We start from the raw sequence: 13268 nt of genomic DNA, 5'->3' as shown, positions 1-13268 counted from the left end.
TCCTTGTGCTTTAGGCCTCCTTTGGTTCATAGGATTGGAAAATCATAGGAATAGGAAAGTCATAGGAAATGAGATGACATGCATCTCAAATCCTATGCATAGGAATAGAAAAAGAGATGCCCTTTGATTCGCACCATAGGATTTTTTCCATTGAGTCTAGGCTAATGTTTGTTTTCCTATGAAATGTGGAGGATAGGAAGAATTTCTCCATAGGAATAGGATTTCATTCCTACAAACCAAAGAGCTCTGAAAGAATTTTTCCTATAGAAATCCTATCCTATGAAAATCCTATAAAATTCCTCCAAACCAAAGGAGGCCTATAGTAGTAGTAGTTCTTCTTATCAATAGTAGTAGGTCGCTAGTGGAGAACAAATTCGATCGGTCCGCGCAAAGCAAATTCAATCATGTTTGCGTCATGTTCTTGCATTTCGTTCCAACTGCGAACGAACGGAAACGGAAACGGAAAAGGAGGCCTATGAAACAGAGTGGGTAAACGGAAGGAATAACCTATAGTCCTCATAGGCATAGCAGTCAGGCAGGGCAGGGAGAGAAAAAACGCATCTTCTTCTTGAGGAGGCCTTTACTGCTTTCCTAAATGGCCACTGAAACTTCCGAAACGAAACGGTCGGCACCTGTAGCTGTAGGGGCGAAACGGAAAGAGAGGGCAGCCGACTAGTCCATGCACTAGGAAGGAACGGACCCACCAGCCAAGGCAAAATCGTGTCGCGGCCATGCGCTACTCTAGTCTCTATGCAGCCAGCCATTGGGTCCAACAGCGACACGTGAGATCTTCCTTTGCCTCGGCAGCGACTGACATGTGGGGCTGCGGGCTTTGCAGGTTGTATACACAGTAAGTATATTATTTTGGCGCACGCGAACGCGTTAATGGAAGGGGCGCACTGCACTACCGTCATCTTCGGACTTTTTCACTGTTCTGTTCTGACCCTTTCAACAAACTTTGTCATAAAATGAACTCGACGTTTCTATGATGGGCAGCAACGCCAACGCCTTTGGCGTTTCTTACCTGGTCCGCAACGCTAGCCGCGTCGGCGTTTCTTCTTGGTTAGAAACGCTAGCTAGCTCGGCGTTTCTATGTTGGGCAGAAACGCCGCGGGCTGTGGCGTTGCTAAAAGGGTCAGATCGTGAAATACTTTTACGTCGAGTTCATTTTGTGACAAAGCTCGTTGAAAGGGTCAGAATAGTGATTTTGTCCGTCATCTTCTCCGGTCGTGTTGAGAGCACAAACTCCGTGGATTATTCTTTTAGATAGAAGACGTGCATGGTCGAAATCGAATCGCGTGATGGAATGAATGATCGGATACAGCAAGAAATCATTACAAAATCTGGTGTTCGCAGACACGACCGGCCGGGCCGGGGAGTCTGCGTTCAACAGCAAGCAGGACCATTTCGCACGTACACCTACCTACACGGTCACGCTCGTTCAAGCATGAGAAGGAGATGGCGTCTGTGCAGCTGCGGCCTGTGGCACACTATAACTGCACTGACCCGGGACTCGGGCCCCCAAAGCTGAAAAGGCCAAAGCAGCCGAGCAAGCAGACCCAGCGCTCGCGATCTCGCAGGTGTCAGGGCCGAGACCGGGACCTTCCCCTTCCATCACCAAGGCCGTCGGCCCCGCATGTGCCTGCGCGGAATTAAAATCGGGAACTGTGCTGCTGCAGATCTCGGAGCGGGGCTGGCGGGTAAATAAATTGGGAGCGGCGCTGTTGCTTGTGGCGCAGGGAACAGAGAGGGTGCTCCTCCTCCTCCTCCTCCTCCGCCGCCGCTCAATGGCGCAACAGTGCCGCTCCGCCACACCGTGGACCATCCATCGCGTCGCATTTGGATGGATGGGGCATTCCGGCGCGGAGTGGAGTTCGGTTTCGGCAGGCGAGGCGGGCACCTTCTTTTCTTGGCCTTTCCTTCCTTCAACCGCCCGAGCCAAGCATGAATCAAGCCGGCACGCTTCATCGTCATCGGGTAAACAAGTGCGGCCACGAAACGCCTTTTGCCCCTGCGAAATCAGCGCCGGAACCAACCAGCACCAACGAAACCATGTGACCGCCTAACCAGGCCGTTGGGACACGCAAGATTCATGTGCACTTGCAACACAATAAATTAAATCAGCATCTAGGCACCGCTCAAAAAAATAAAATTCTAGGCAAAGTACGATACTCCATATGTTCTTGTCCTGCTCCCCGATCCAATCATCCATCGCTCCATCTACCATAATCACTGCCCCTCGAGCGCTGACAGTAATTTGTCTTTTCTACTCGTGTACAACCAGATGCACCTTCTCATCTGTATATAGACTGGTTTCTGTATTCCTCAACGAAGTGGAGTTTCTCGATCCGAGCTCAAATGAGCTGAGTGAACAGTAAAGCCATTCAAAAAATCTGAATTATTTTGTGACAAACATTGAAAAATGTTCTAAGAGCCTGCAAAATTTCATAATAAAATCATATTCCTGAAAGGCATGGCAAAAAAAAAACCGTTACTATGAAAATGCTACTTTCGAAAGCATTTTGAAGCACTTTTTTTTGCCACGACTTCCACAAATGTGATTTCATGATGAAATTTTTTCAGCTCTTAAAACATTTGTCAATGTTTATCACAAAAAAATCAGTTTTTTTTGAAATATTTATATTTTACTATTCACCCAAGCTCATTTGAGCTCGGGCTGAGAAGGTGACTTTCCCCAGAACAAGCACTATGTATGTCCTTTCAGATTAGCTTCATTTGCATCGATTGTGCTTTCTTTTCCGCAATGCTAAAAATCCGATGTCGGATTTTAAGCATGCCAAATTTGAATGTTTTTTGGATGGCAAATTATGTGTCGAGCATGAAAATTCTCTTCATCAAACATGGCAAATCCTAGCAAAAAGGACTGAACATAAGAATTTTGCCATGCTTGCTGAAGGAAATTGCTTGGCTCGTGACACGTAAATTGCCATAAAAAATATTCGATTGCCATTTAAAAAAAATCTAAAATCAGATTTCTAGCAAGGTCATTTCTTTTCTACTTCACACATATACTCCCTCTGTTGTCTTTTAAGAGATTTCAGTGTGAACTACATACGAATGTATATAGACGTATTTTATAGTGTAGATTCACTCATTTTCCACCGTATGTAGTCCATATTAAAATCTCTAAAAAAACATATATATTTGAAATGGACGGAGTACATATTAAATATATTCTACTGAAATCACAGCGCCTTGCTGCAATGCATGTGCAAGCCTTGATCAGGAATCCTTCTAAGAAAGGTAGAGATAGTATAATAACAAGCAAGTGTAGCCCTAAAAGAAATCAAGTATAAGCCATGATCTAGAAATAGTACTATAATTTATACATGAAAGAACCTTTTAGTATGTATTTTCTCTGTCCGAAAAAACTTGTCCCAAGCTTGTTCCTCAAATGGATGTATCTAGCACTAACTTGGTGCTAGATACGTTCATTTGAGGGACAAGTTTTCTCAGATGGAGGGAGTAATTGGCATGCTCATTGAGTGACTCGTCGATCTAGAAGTACTAGCTGTTCATCCAACAACGAATGTTTGTTAATTGTTAGTAGAGAACAGCAAAAGATACTGACCATGTGTCAAGTTGGTGAAATGCCCTTGGCTGTACGGCCTCGATATACCATTTCAAACACACTAATGGTAGTACGAAACAACTGCTTAGTAGTTATTTACACCCACTAATCACAAATTTGGTTTACTCCTTCGCAGCAGTGAGGACGATTTGTAGCACGCATGCAGGTAGCCGCATGATTTCGCCAAGATTTAGAAACTTGTTTTATGGTTAGAGCTTAATTGCTACGTAGCTTTTGGTACACTCTTTGGTAGAGATTGCATGCCACATTCCCCCCGCCTCCCATGTTTTTTTTCCTTTTGACTTCTATATTCCATTTGCATATTCGCGTTTCTTTGACGAGGGCTTTGAACCAAACCCACTTTTATATATGTTTTGATAAGTTTTTAAAACTTCAGCAAGTTTTGAAGCTTTCGTCAATAAGGTGTAGAACAACACTAACTATGTGAACCTAGGTAAATCATCATCGAGTCTCTCTATGGTTGCATCCCTCAACACTACTCATTACCTTCATGCCATGTCTTCCTTCCACTTGATTAATCGTTCCTCTTGTTTTAGAATTGCGTGTTAGGCAACCTCGTTAATGCTTTAAAACCGCCGTCATTAAAATTAGAGTAAAATCTTCCAGTATATCCATTCACCCCACTCTAAACCATTACGACAACCCCCTCACACCAGCTCTCACCGTAGGTTTGAAGGTAGTTAACAGTGGTATGAAGTGAGTAGGGAAGGAAGTGTCTGAGGCCATCGTGGAGCAACGACTGGTTATGGAGGACCTTTGTGTGAAGGAGTTATTTCACATCGGGGGCATACAAAGAGAGGACAATGGAAATTTTCTATGGGGAACAGAGGGTTGTTGGTTGATCTCCAGGAGCAGAGATAAAGCATGTTCTTTTGATCATTTTGAGTCTTGTAGACTTTGTGAGAAAATTTGTAAATATTCTACTAAAACTTGTTTGAAATATGGTTAATTCTTATGGGGATGCCAAAAGACCCTAAACTTAGACCGTATATTGTGTCAGGATAAACACCCTAAAAAGTTGTTGATGTGATCTTTTTATATACAAGTCAGTTTTCACCTATTTCACGTTTTTAGCAAGAGCTATTTTTAGGACCTTGTTTTAGAACCCTGATAAGTGTCACACGTGTGGCATGAAGCAATTCCGCTCTGACGTTTTTGATGGCAAGTTTAGTTATAAGAGGATAGCAACTTTAGTTGTGAAGCATGACAAACTTTTTGTTTGGATGGCAAGTTTCAGTCTTTTTGGCGATTCTTTTTTCGGATGGCAACTTCTCTACTGTTACAAAAAACAGAATTGGTGACGATGATGTGCCTGCCATCCTGCAATATATGTCATCCGATTTATATCTGACGGATAGGAAGAAAACTATGACAATTTTGCAAAAAGATACCCACACTTCTCTTCACATTTGCAAATAAGTTCTTTCCTCGTTCATCCTTTTCTCCCACAAGATAAACTACTCATACAAGTGCATCTTGATGTTCCGTGCAACGCACGAGCATCTTGCTAGTTAGTATAAAAAAACGTCAGGGCGGTGTTATTTCGTGCCACACGTGTAGCACTTATCATTTGTGTTATTTTAAAGTATTTTTTAACTATTAAGATTTTTTTTGAAGTTTTTTAGGCAAATGATTTTTTTATTTTTAAGTGCTTGAGATACAAGATGCCGGGCCTCCCATTCGAACTGCAAATTTTTTTTTTGAGAAACACTGCAAATGTGTGTGTGTGGCAGCACTCGGGTAGCCTAGGCTCGGCCCATCAAAATAAGCATCGCCTCCTACGGCCCATTCAGCGTCGCCAGTCTCTCGTTTTCCCCATCCCTTGAGACGGCGCCTCCTTTGCCGGAGCACTCAGTACAGTAGACCACGGTCACGGACAGCGGCGACCTCCTTCACAGCGTCGCTTTGCCGCCGGCCGTAGAACCCTGCACAGCCGCCGTTTGGTTTCGGTTCGTCTCTCTACCTTCCGTTTTATTCGTCGGTCATGGTTTAGCCGTCGGCTTAACCATAGCGCATCTGCCCCCATGCTTCTGATTCTCCAACGCTTCAGAAACAGAATTGAATCGGGCTCTGTTGATGGGCAGCTTGCGCGCTCCGCCTCACCTCGCTGGCGGTACTAGCCTTGGTCGCGGTTACCGGCCCTGTCTTGCCTCATCCGGGATCCCCAAATCCAAAGGTGCGAGCTTTTGACTTGCGTGTGTTGTTGTTGTAGCCTTTGGTTTCTAAGCTTGTTGGATAAGATTCTCGGAATTGTAATTTGCCTACTTGGTGGTTTCAGTGCTGAGTGTTAGCTGCGCGATGAAGTCCTATAAGCTGTCTGATCTCAGTGATGCCGAGGTTAGCGGCCTCAAGGCCCGCCCTCGCATTGACTTCACCTCCATTTTCAGCACGGTAAGATAATAGTGATAGTATTCATGGTCATGGAGTTGAAATTGTTCCCTAGCCTGACATCCATGGGATTTGGATTTGTGGGATTAGGTGAATCCGATTGTTGAAGATGTGCGCGTCAGAGGTGATGCTGCGGTTAAGGAGTAAGTGTTGTGTACTATTTGATCGTTCTGTTCATGGCCTATTGCAGAGTTTTTCTTACTTTGCTGTCCATGGTCTGTGCAGTTATACAGAAAAGTTTGACAAGGTCACTCTCGATAATGCCGTGGTGCGTGTTAGCGATCTCCCAGATGCAGAGGTACTCATCTTGTGATGTGCATTTAAGTTTGGCAGTTTGTCTTGTTGATTTAACCGAAGTCACAAGCAGATAAATTTCAGGTTTTTTCTCTCCATGCACTATATTGATACATGGCTTGTTTGGTTACTTATTTCTTCAGTTGCAGCTCGCCATTCTAGGCTTTATCTACTTGCATTCAGATGCTTTCAATCCTTAGAAATCAGATGCTTTCAAATAATTATCAAAATAGTTATCAATATTTACATAGTTTTTTTAACACAGTATAGAAGCAAGTGCTCATACATACGCGCATACTCTCACCCTATGAGCACCTTCGAGAGACTGAGCCGGCATATCATCTTGAGATTTACGAAGTCACCGTAGGCGCCTCGTCATTGACGGAAACGTCTCCTCCCACTGAAAGCGCATTGCCAGCAATCCTGAAATAAATTCAGAAATAATGCGAACACCAAGACTTGAACCCTGGTGGGCTGGGGATACCATTATTCCTCTAATCATCCAACCACAGGTTGGTTCGCCCATTCATGTTCTATTGCCAACAATAATGTTTTTCCTGTGGAGGCAAAACTAAGTGACATGGACACATGAAGGAGGTGCAAATAAGATGAACGACCAACCCATTTATGTGTAACATACGGTGCTACTATATCCTGCTTGAATCTCGTTCAATCCATAAACACATGCAATCCCATCTCCAACTGAGACCACTCGACCGATCTCATCCACTTGAAAATTCGTGTAAAAGTTGGTCATTCTACTTTCTAATAGAGTCGTGAGTTCCGCAGCTCTGGGTGAGAATTCCATACTTTAACAAATTAGATGGATGATATTTTGAAGGGAGAAATCCTCACTTATTAGTGTCTTTTGTAGCCATGTTATAAGTCCCCTTAGTTTTTCACCTAGCTCGATGAATGTATGTATTCATAGGGAATTTGTATTATAAGTCTTGAGGAAGAGACGAATATGCAAATCGAAACTTCACAGGGTCAAATTATAGGGGACAAACATCCAAGTCGCAACATTGAATGTCCAAATCAGCTTTTTTTTGTTAAGAAACACAGCACATGTCTACACAAAAAGGAAACGACTAAATATAATAAAAATTGCTGGTAGTATTTTAATATGCCACGATGCTTCTTTGTTTCTCAATTATTATCATAAAAAATAAATAAAAGGACATCAAACTAAAATAGTATTTATAATAGACTCAAGGGATCATCGCTATCTTTTAGCAATTCATGCTCTTGGTTTCCCTCTCCTTTTCCCCTTCTTTGCTTCCCGGGCCTTCCGCTCCTCCTCTTTCCTCAAATGCTCCTCTTCAGTCTTCCGAAATTCAAGAAACTGGAATACGCACTTCAGAAAGTGGCAAAGTCGGCATACCTATTTCCCAGTATCGACGTTAAACTGCTGTAGATATAAAGGTTGTACAGACATTGCTCATTCGGAATAAGGAATATTAATGAAATATTGAGTACTAATTGTAATTCTACTACCACAAATTATATATATTATTTTTATAAAATTTGTTAAACTCTATATATCATAGGTGCAATGTCACAGGCAAGGTTTTGAGATCATTTTTGTAGTTAGAAACTTACGCTTCAAATCTTTACGAGGTTAGTAAGCAAAAGTTAGCTGTCGCAGTGTCCTCATTTCTCTTGGGCCAATCAAAATGCTTCAATACTGCACCCTGATCCACCTTCCAATAATGCAACTAAATGAAAAAAAAGATGTTAAATAATAAAAGCTTCATATTCTATAAAATCTGCCCATTCTCGCATGGTTCAGGTAACTACAACATGCACACATGAACACGGCCGCGAAATTAGCAAGTTGCAACCTACAATCATGTACTCTTCTCACTTACTCCACTCATACATATACTCCATAGAGACTGGCAAGTACCAGCTACAACATCAATGGAAGGGAACCATGCAAGTGAAAGAATATAGGATGATATAGCTGTTATCACCGAATTAAACATGAATCGCTACCATAGAGATTGGCAAGTACCAGCTACAACATCAACGGAAGGGAACCATGCAAGTGAAAGAATATAGGATGATATAGCTGTTATCACCGAATTAAACATGAATCACTAAATATATGATGCTATAGCTGCAACATTGGTTCTACTGGATTCCATTCAGGTGTATGCTCCCTGAATCGGTGGAACTTGCACGGCATCCTGCCCATCCACAGAAGAGAAGGGGGTAAAAATATAGATGCATGCTTGTACTCAATTCAAAGAGGGGGCAAAAATACTTCTGATCCATGGCCCGTCCGGAAAGGAGAGAGTATCATTACCATTTGGGAGTCGGGGATTAGGTGGCGACTCATGCGCCCGTGGAGGCTGCAGGTCTCCGGCGCATCTCCGACGGCCGAGGCTCATGTGCTGTGGCGGCGGCAGGTGTCTCACGCGTCTCCGGCGAGGGCGTGCGCGACTGGATGCCAGCTGGAGCAGCATAGGCAGGCCGTGAAGGCAGCGGCTGTAAGAATAGCTGGGCACCACGGAAGCAACAGAGGTGCGGCGGCGGTGTGGCGGGCTCATAGTCATCGTCATGTGCGACAGACTTTCCGCCTTCTTGGCCGGCGGCTTCTCCATGGTGGTGCAGCAGCGTCATCTTGCAGCAGGAAGTACTCGTCGTCGTCAATGGACTCCTCATTGCAACAATAAAACTCATTCTTTCTGCAATTTGTACAAATGAAGTTCAGAGGAAAAATCGCAAACAAGCCATCACCTGTGTTTGGCATACCATAAAACAAGTGCAGAGTAACCTCATCCAAAACATATGTGTTCTTTCTTCAGTGCGACCACATGAACCAGCGCAATTTATTTGAGTTGTCGCCACATCTTGCGAGGAGCTCCCCACAGGCCGCAGGCCCCATGGATGAGAACGCTATGCTTGCTGCACACAACCGCAAGATGGTCTCCACCGAGCAACAAATCATGTAGTCACTGAAGCAGGCAAACAAGTCAAAGTAGATAAAACCATAGAGTAACCACGATATGCGTTTCCAATTCCAAATAACCGTATTCGTAGATTAAAAACAGCAATTCTGGATTGAATCCAATAGACGGAGACTGAATCAGGCCCGACCTCTGTTTTTTCTTGCGTCTGCACAGGGCGCCCGAGTACCTACATTTAGGTGATCAGAACTGTATACAACGTTGGTAATCAGTTGACTAATATATTAATTACGTACAGGCTGCAGCTTCCTGGGTGTGGATCGGTCGTGCGGAGGTGGCCAATGGCCATAACGCGAGGATCGTGACGGACCCGCGGCCAAAAATACGGGCTATCCGGTTCAATTAGTACCTTTGCGTTGTCTAGGGCTAGGCCATGGCGTGAAGCTCCATAGGCACCTGTACTGGCATGAATGTGAATGGCGAGAAGAGGAAACTTACTGGATTCTCTAGCTCATGGATCAGATTGGCGGCCACGGGCGCGATGATAGAAGGGTTAGAGGAGGAGCCGGCGGCGGCGGCGGCCTGCTTGTGTCCATCAGAGGAGGAGCAGGGGGCGGCGGTGGCCTGCTTGTGTCCATCAGAGGAGGAGCGGCGGGCGCCGGCGGCCCATGACACTGAAACGGACTCCACGCTGCTTGCGGCAGCAATACGCGATGGCGATGGCGCAACGTTACGGTGCAGTGCCGCGAGGTCGGCGTGCAGGCAGGATATGGTGTTGGTGGGCGGCGTCGAGGTTAAGGTTGATGGGAGCCGATTTCGTATAGTTTCCTTAGTTTCCGATGAGAACCGCGTGATTATAGGAGATGGACGCGGGACTGGTATTTCTCTGTTGGTGGATGGATCGTGGAGGTGAAGCACGGTCAGTCATGCAAATTTGCTAAGTCCACACCGCAAAGACATTGGATCAATGATGGCTGTTAGATTTAGATTTGTGGGACTAATCATGTGGTGCTGATCGGTTCGCGCGGTGTTGTGGGCCAATTTGCTGGGTGCACGTAAGAAAATTCTTGTTTGATTGTTTAATAGTAGTAGAGATATTTTGTGTCCAGATTCAGATGGTCCTCAAATAGTTTCTTTTTCATCTGCTAGATGATTTTGGCTGTCTTACCTTCATCAAATTTGTAGCTTGATCCAGCTGTTAAGGAAGCCTTTGATGTGGCGTATGACAATATTTATGCCTTCCATGTTTCACAAAAGTCGCCAGAAAAGACAGTTGAGAATATGAAAGTAAGAGAATGCTTTGATGCCCCCATTTACGTTATGGCCTTTCTATATGCTTATGCTTATTTATTTGTGCACTTCCGAATGTATGAAGGGTGTGAGATGTAAAAGGATAACAAGATGCATTGGTTCTGTCGGGCTGTATGTTCCAGGGGGCACTGCAGTCTTGCCTTCAACTGCATTGATGCTTGCTGTGGTATGCTCATGTTTATTCAAATTCTCTAAACTAAGTTACCTGCAGTTATTCGTTCTTTTGAATTTCTCATGTGGATTCTCTTTTTTAACAGCCTGCACAGATTGCTGGATGCAAAACTGTAGTTCTTGCCACACCCCCTAGTCGTGATGGTAGCACATGTAAGGTATGCTTTGTGGGACATGGAAATGCTGCTGTTTTTGTAAGGTGAAATTGAGGAAATCTGAACATTATTCCTATTTCGTGCAGGAGGTTCTTTACTGTGCCAAAAAAGCTGGTGTTACACACATACTAAAAGCTGGGGGAGCTCAGGTAGAAGGATATTTTGAGATATTGCTTGCTTCTATGTAGTTCAATGTTATCAATGTCCTTTCTTTTTTTAAATGTTCTTTACTTTCAGGCAATCTCCGCTATGGCATGGGGAACTGCATCATGCCCAAAGGTGCTCAAGATCTATACCACTATGATTTACTTGTTCAAAATCAGTAGGGGCATTTTCTGTCTTTATCACGTAACTTGTACAATGTTGTATTGACATGCACTTGTTAAAGGACTGTAAAATTGAGTTAAGCACTTATGTGGAGTCAGGTCATGCTCTTAGCAGCTCATAACCTGTTCCAAATGTCTATGAAAATATAGGCGTGTGCACTCGTTAGATGCAACGATTGTTTCTCATTTGCCATCTTTTGTTACTCGCTTGACAGGTTGAGAAAATATTTGGTCCCGGCAACCAGTATGTCACAGCTGCTAAAATGATTCTTCAGGTCTATTCTGTTCTTTCTGTGTAAATCATGACCAGTATCTGCTCGGCATGTTCTCTGTGTGCATTCCTTTCTGTGGTTCTTATTCTTATTTGACTGCAGAACAGCGAAGCTATGGTCTCTATAGACATGCCTGCTGGCCCTTCAGAAGTTCTGGTAATTGCTGACAAGTATGCCAACCCAGTTCATGTTGCCGCTGATCTGCTATCTCAGGTATGTTCTCGTCCTGTTAGTCTGCTCTGTAATGCCAAGAGTATATGTTGAATTGACTATTGTCCACTATTTTTGATATCAAACTTGAGGATAACAGATAAAGATAGGATAATATTGATGTTCACCAAGCATTTCCATGTATGTTAGATCACAGTTGTTTGGTCTATCTTGTAGGCAGAACATGGCCCAGATAGTCAGGTTGTTCTAGTTATTGCGGGAGATGGTGTTGATTTAGGTGCCATTGAAGCAGAAGTTAGCAAGCAGTGTGATGCTCTTCCTAGAGGAGACTTTGCTTCCAAAGCACTTGGCCACAGTTTCACTGTGTTTGCCAGAGATATGGTTGAGGTAATTATTCGTTCATGTCATTCCTTACTATACCGCCTGCGCCTGGTTCAACAATGCCGCTTGCTTTTATATTGTTTTGTCGCCTTTGTCCTTAGATGCTTCTAAAAGGAGTACACTATCAGTATGCATAGTAGAAATTTGAAGTCGTGAATTAAGAACCATCTGGTTACTTCCTGTTTGCCCCCCTTTTCAGGCATTATCTTTCTCAAATATGTATGCTCCTGAGCATTTGATCATCAATGTAAAGGACGCTGAGCAATGGGAGGAGCTCATTGAGAATGCAGGTAGGCATGGCTACCATAGCTTAGTTGCAGCCAAACACATCTTGATTCGTATCCCACTCTCCTTGCATGCTTCGACCTGCTCAATGTTTGTTCTTCCAACTACAGGGTCAGTTTTCCTGGGACAATGGACCCCCGAGAGCGTCGGTGACTATGCCAGTGGGACGAACCACGTCCTCCCAACCTACGGTTACGCGAGGATGTACAGCGGTGTGTCGCTGAACTCTTTCCTCAAGTACATCACTGTTCAATCCCTGACTGAAGAAGGGCTGAGGAGGCTGGGCCCCTACGTCGCAAAGATGGCAGAAGTCGAAGGGCTAGAAGCGCACAAGCGAGCTGTTACACTCAGATTGCAAGAGATCGAAGCCACTGTAACCGTGTAAACTGTTAACTTGGTCGGTTGTACCTGCCCATTTGATGCTTGGGGGCTGATATTTTTCTTCATTTTTATCGGATGGGACTTGCCAGAGTTTAAGGTGAAGAATACGAAGCTGTTTCATGGAGTAATGCTACTTATGTCGATCTGTTAAATGAATAAACTTGTGAGCATAGTTTGTTGAGACAAGTCCATTTTTTAGAATAACAGTGAGGCCCTCCCCAGTTCCATTACTCGGATGAAACCAAAGTCACACGACAGCTCTCTTAGAGGAGCAGTTCAACATAAAAGCAGGGAAAGCTCACTTAGAGGAGCAGTTTCTGATTCAAAATTAAAAGCAAAACTATCGATAGGTGGCAGGGCAGGCCAAACAGAGAAGAAGCAGCTCATAGCTAGCCATACAGATGGACTCCAGGTCAGCCCTTCTGGTCATCAATGGTGGCACGCACACAGCCTGAGGTGAACGAAGACGGCGAGTGTAGACACCGGACTAGCCACCGCGGCCTTGCCTCCCGATTCCCTTTCCTTCATCGGCGATCGGAAACAGGCTTCATCATCAGAGATCCTGGGAGTAGAAATCCCAGGGTTGCCTTGCTGTAGCATATCAT

The 13268-nt window shown here is 44.2% G+C and overlaps 1 protein-coding gene across 3 annotated transcripts; it reads left to right on the top strand.

Annotated features, from left to right (window-relative positions):
- The first annotated feature begins 5384 nt into the window (after positions 1 to 5384).
- Positions 5385 to 12844, top strand: LOC123045379 (histidinol dehydrogenase, chloroplastic). Of its 3 annotated transcripts, none has more exons than XM_044468407.1 (15): positions 5385 to 5562; positions 5664 to 5789; positions 5892 to 6004; positions 6092 to 6144; positions 6227 to 6299; positions 10396 to 10497; positions 10586 to 10687; positions 10779 to 10850; positions 10934 to 10996; positions 11085 to 11126; positions 11389 to 11448; positions 11548 to 11658; positions 11833 to 12003; positions 12197 to 12287; positions 12393 to 12844. In XM_044468407.1, the coding sequence occupies exons 2-15, from the start codon at positions 5690 to 5692 to the stop codon at positions 12665 to 12667; spliced, it is 1428 nt and encodes a 475-aa protein (XP_044324342.1). In that variant the 5' UTR covers positions 5385 to 5562; positions 5664 to 5689; the 3' UTR covers positions 12668 to 12844. The 3 variants fall into 3 exon arrangements, with proteins under 3 accessions (XP_044324342.1, XP_044324344.1, XP_044324343.1); XM_044468409.1 differs by having other exon boundaries at positions 5399 to 5562; positions 5698 to 5789; XM_044468408.1 differs by having other exon boundaries at positions 5410 to 5562; positions 5670 to 5789.
- Positions 12845 to 13268: the final 424 nt, after the last annotated feature.

This window comes from Triticum aestivum, chromosome 2B (genome assembly GCF_018294505.1).
Source record: "Triticum aestivum cultivar Chinese Spring chromosome 2B, IWGSC CS RefSeq v2.1, whole genome shotgun sequence".
Classification (NCBI taxonomy): Eukaryota; Viridiplantae; Streptophyta; class Magnoliopsida; order Poales; family Poaceae; genus Triticum; species Triticum aestivum.
This window is presented reverse-complemented; position numbering and strand designations above follow the sequence as displayed.

What these genes read in the sequence shown, in the direction of transcription:
- LOC123045379 (XM_044468407.1), top strand. Translation starts at nt 5,690, where the DNA reads ATGGGCAGCTTGCGCGCTCCGCCTCACCTCGCTGGCGGTACTAGCCTT. An exon ending in GTGATGGTAGCACATGTAAG is followed by an intron (nt 10,851 to 10,933) that starts GTATGCTTTGTG and finishes TATTTCGTGCAG; the next exon opens with GAGGTTCTTTACTGTGCCAA. An exon ending in CTGCTAAAATGATTCTTCAG is followed by an intron (nt 11,449 to 11,547) that starts GTCTATTCTGTT and finishes ATTTGACTGCAG; the next exon opens with AACAGCGAAGCTATGGTCTC.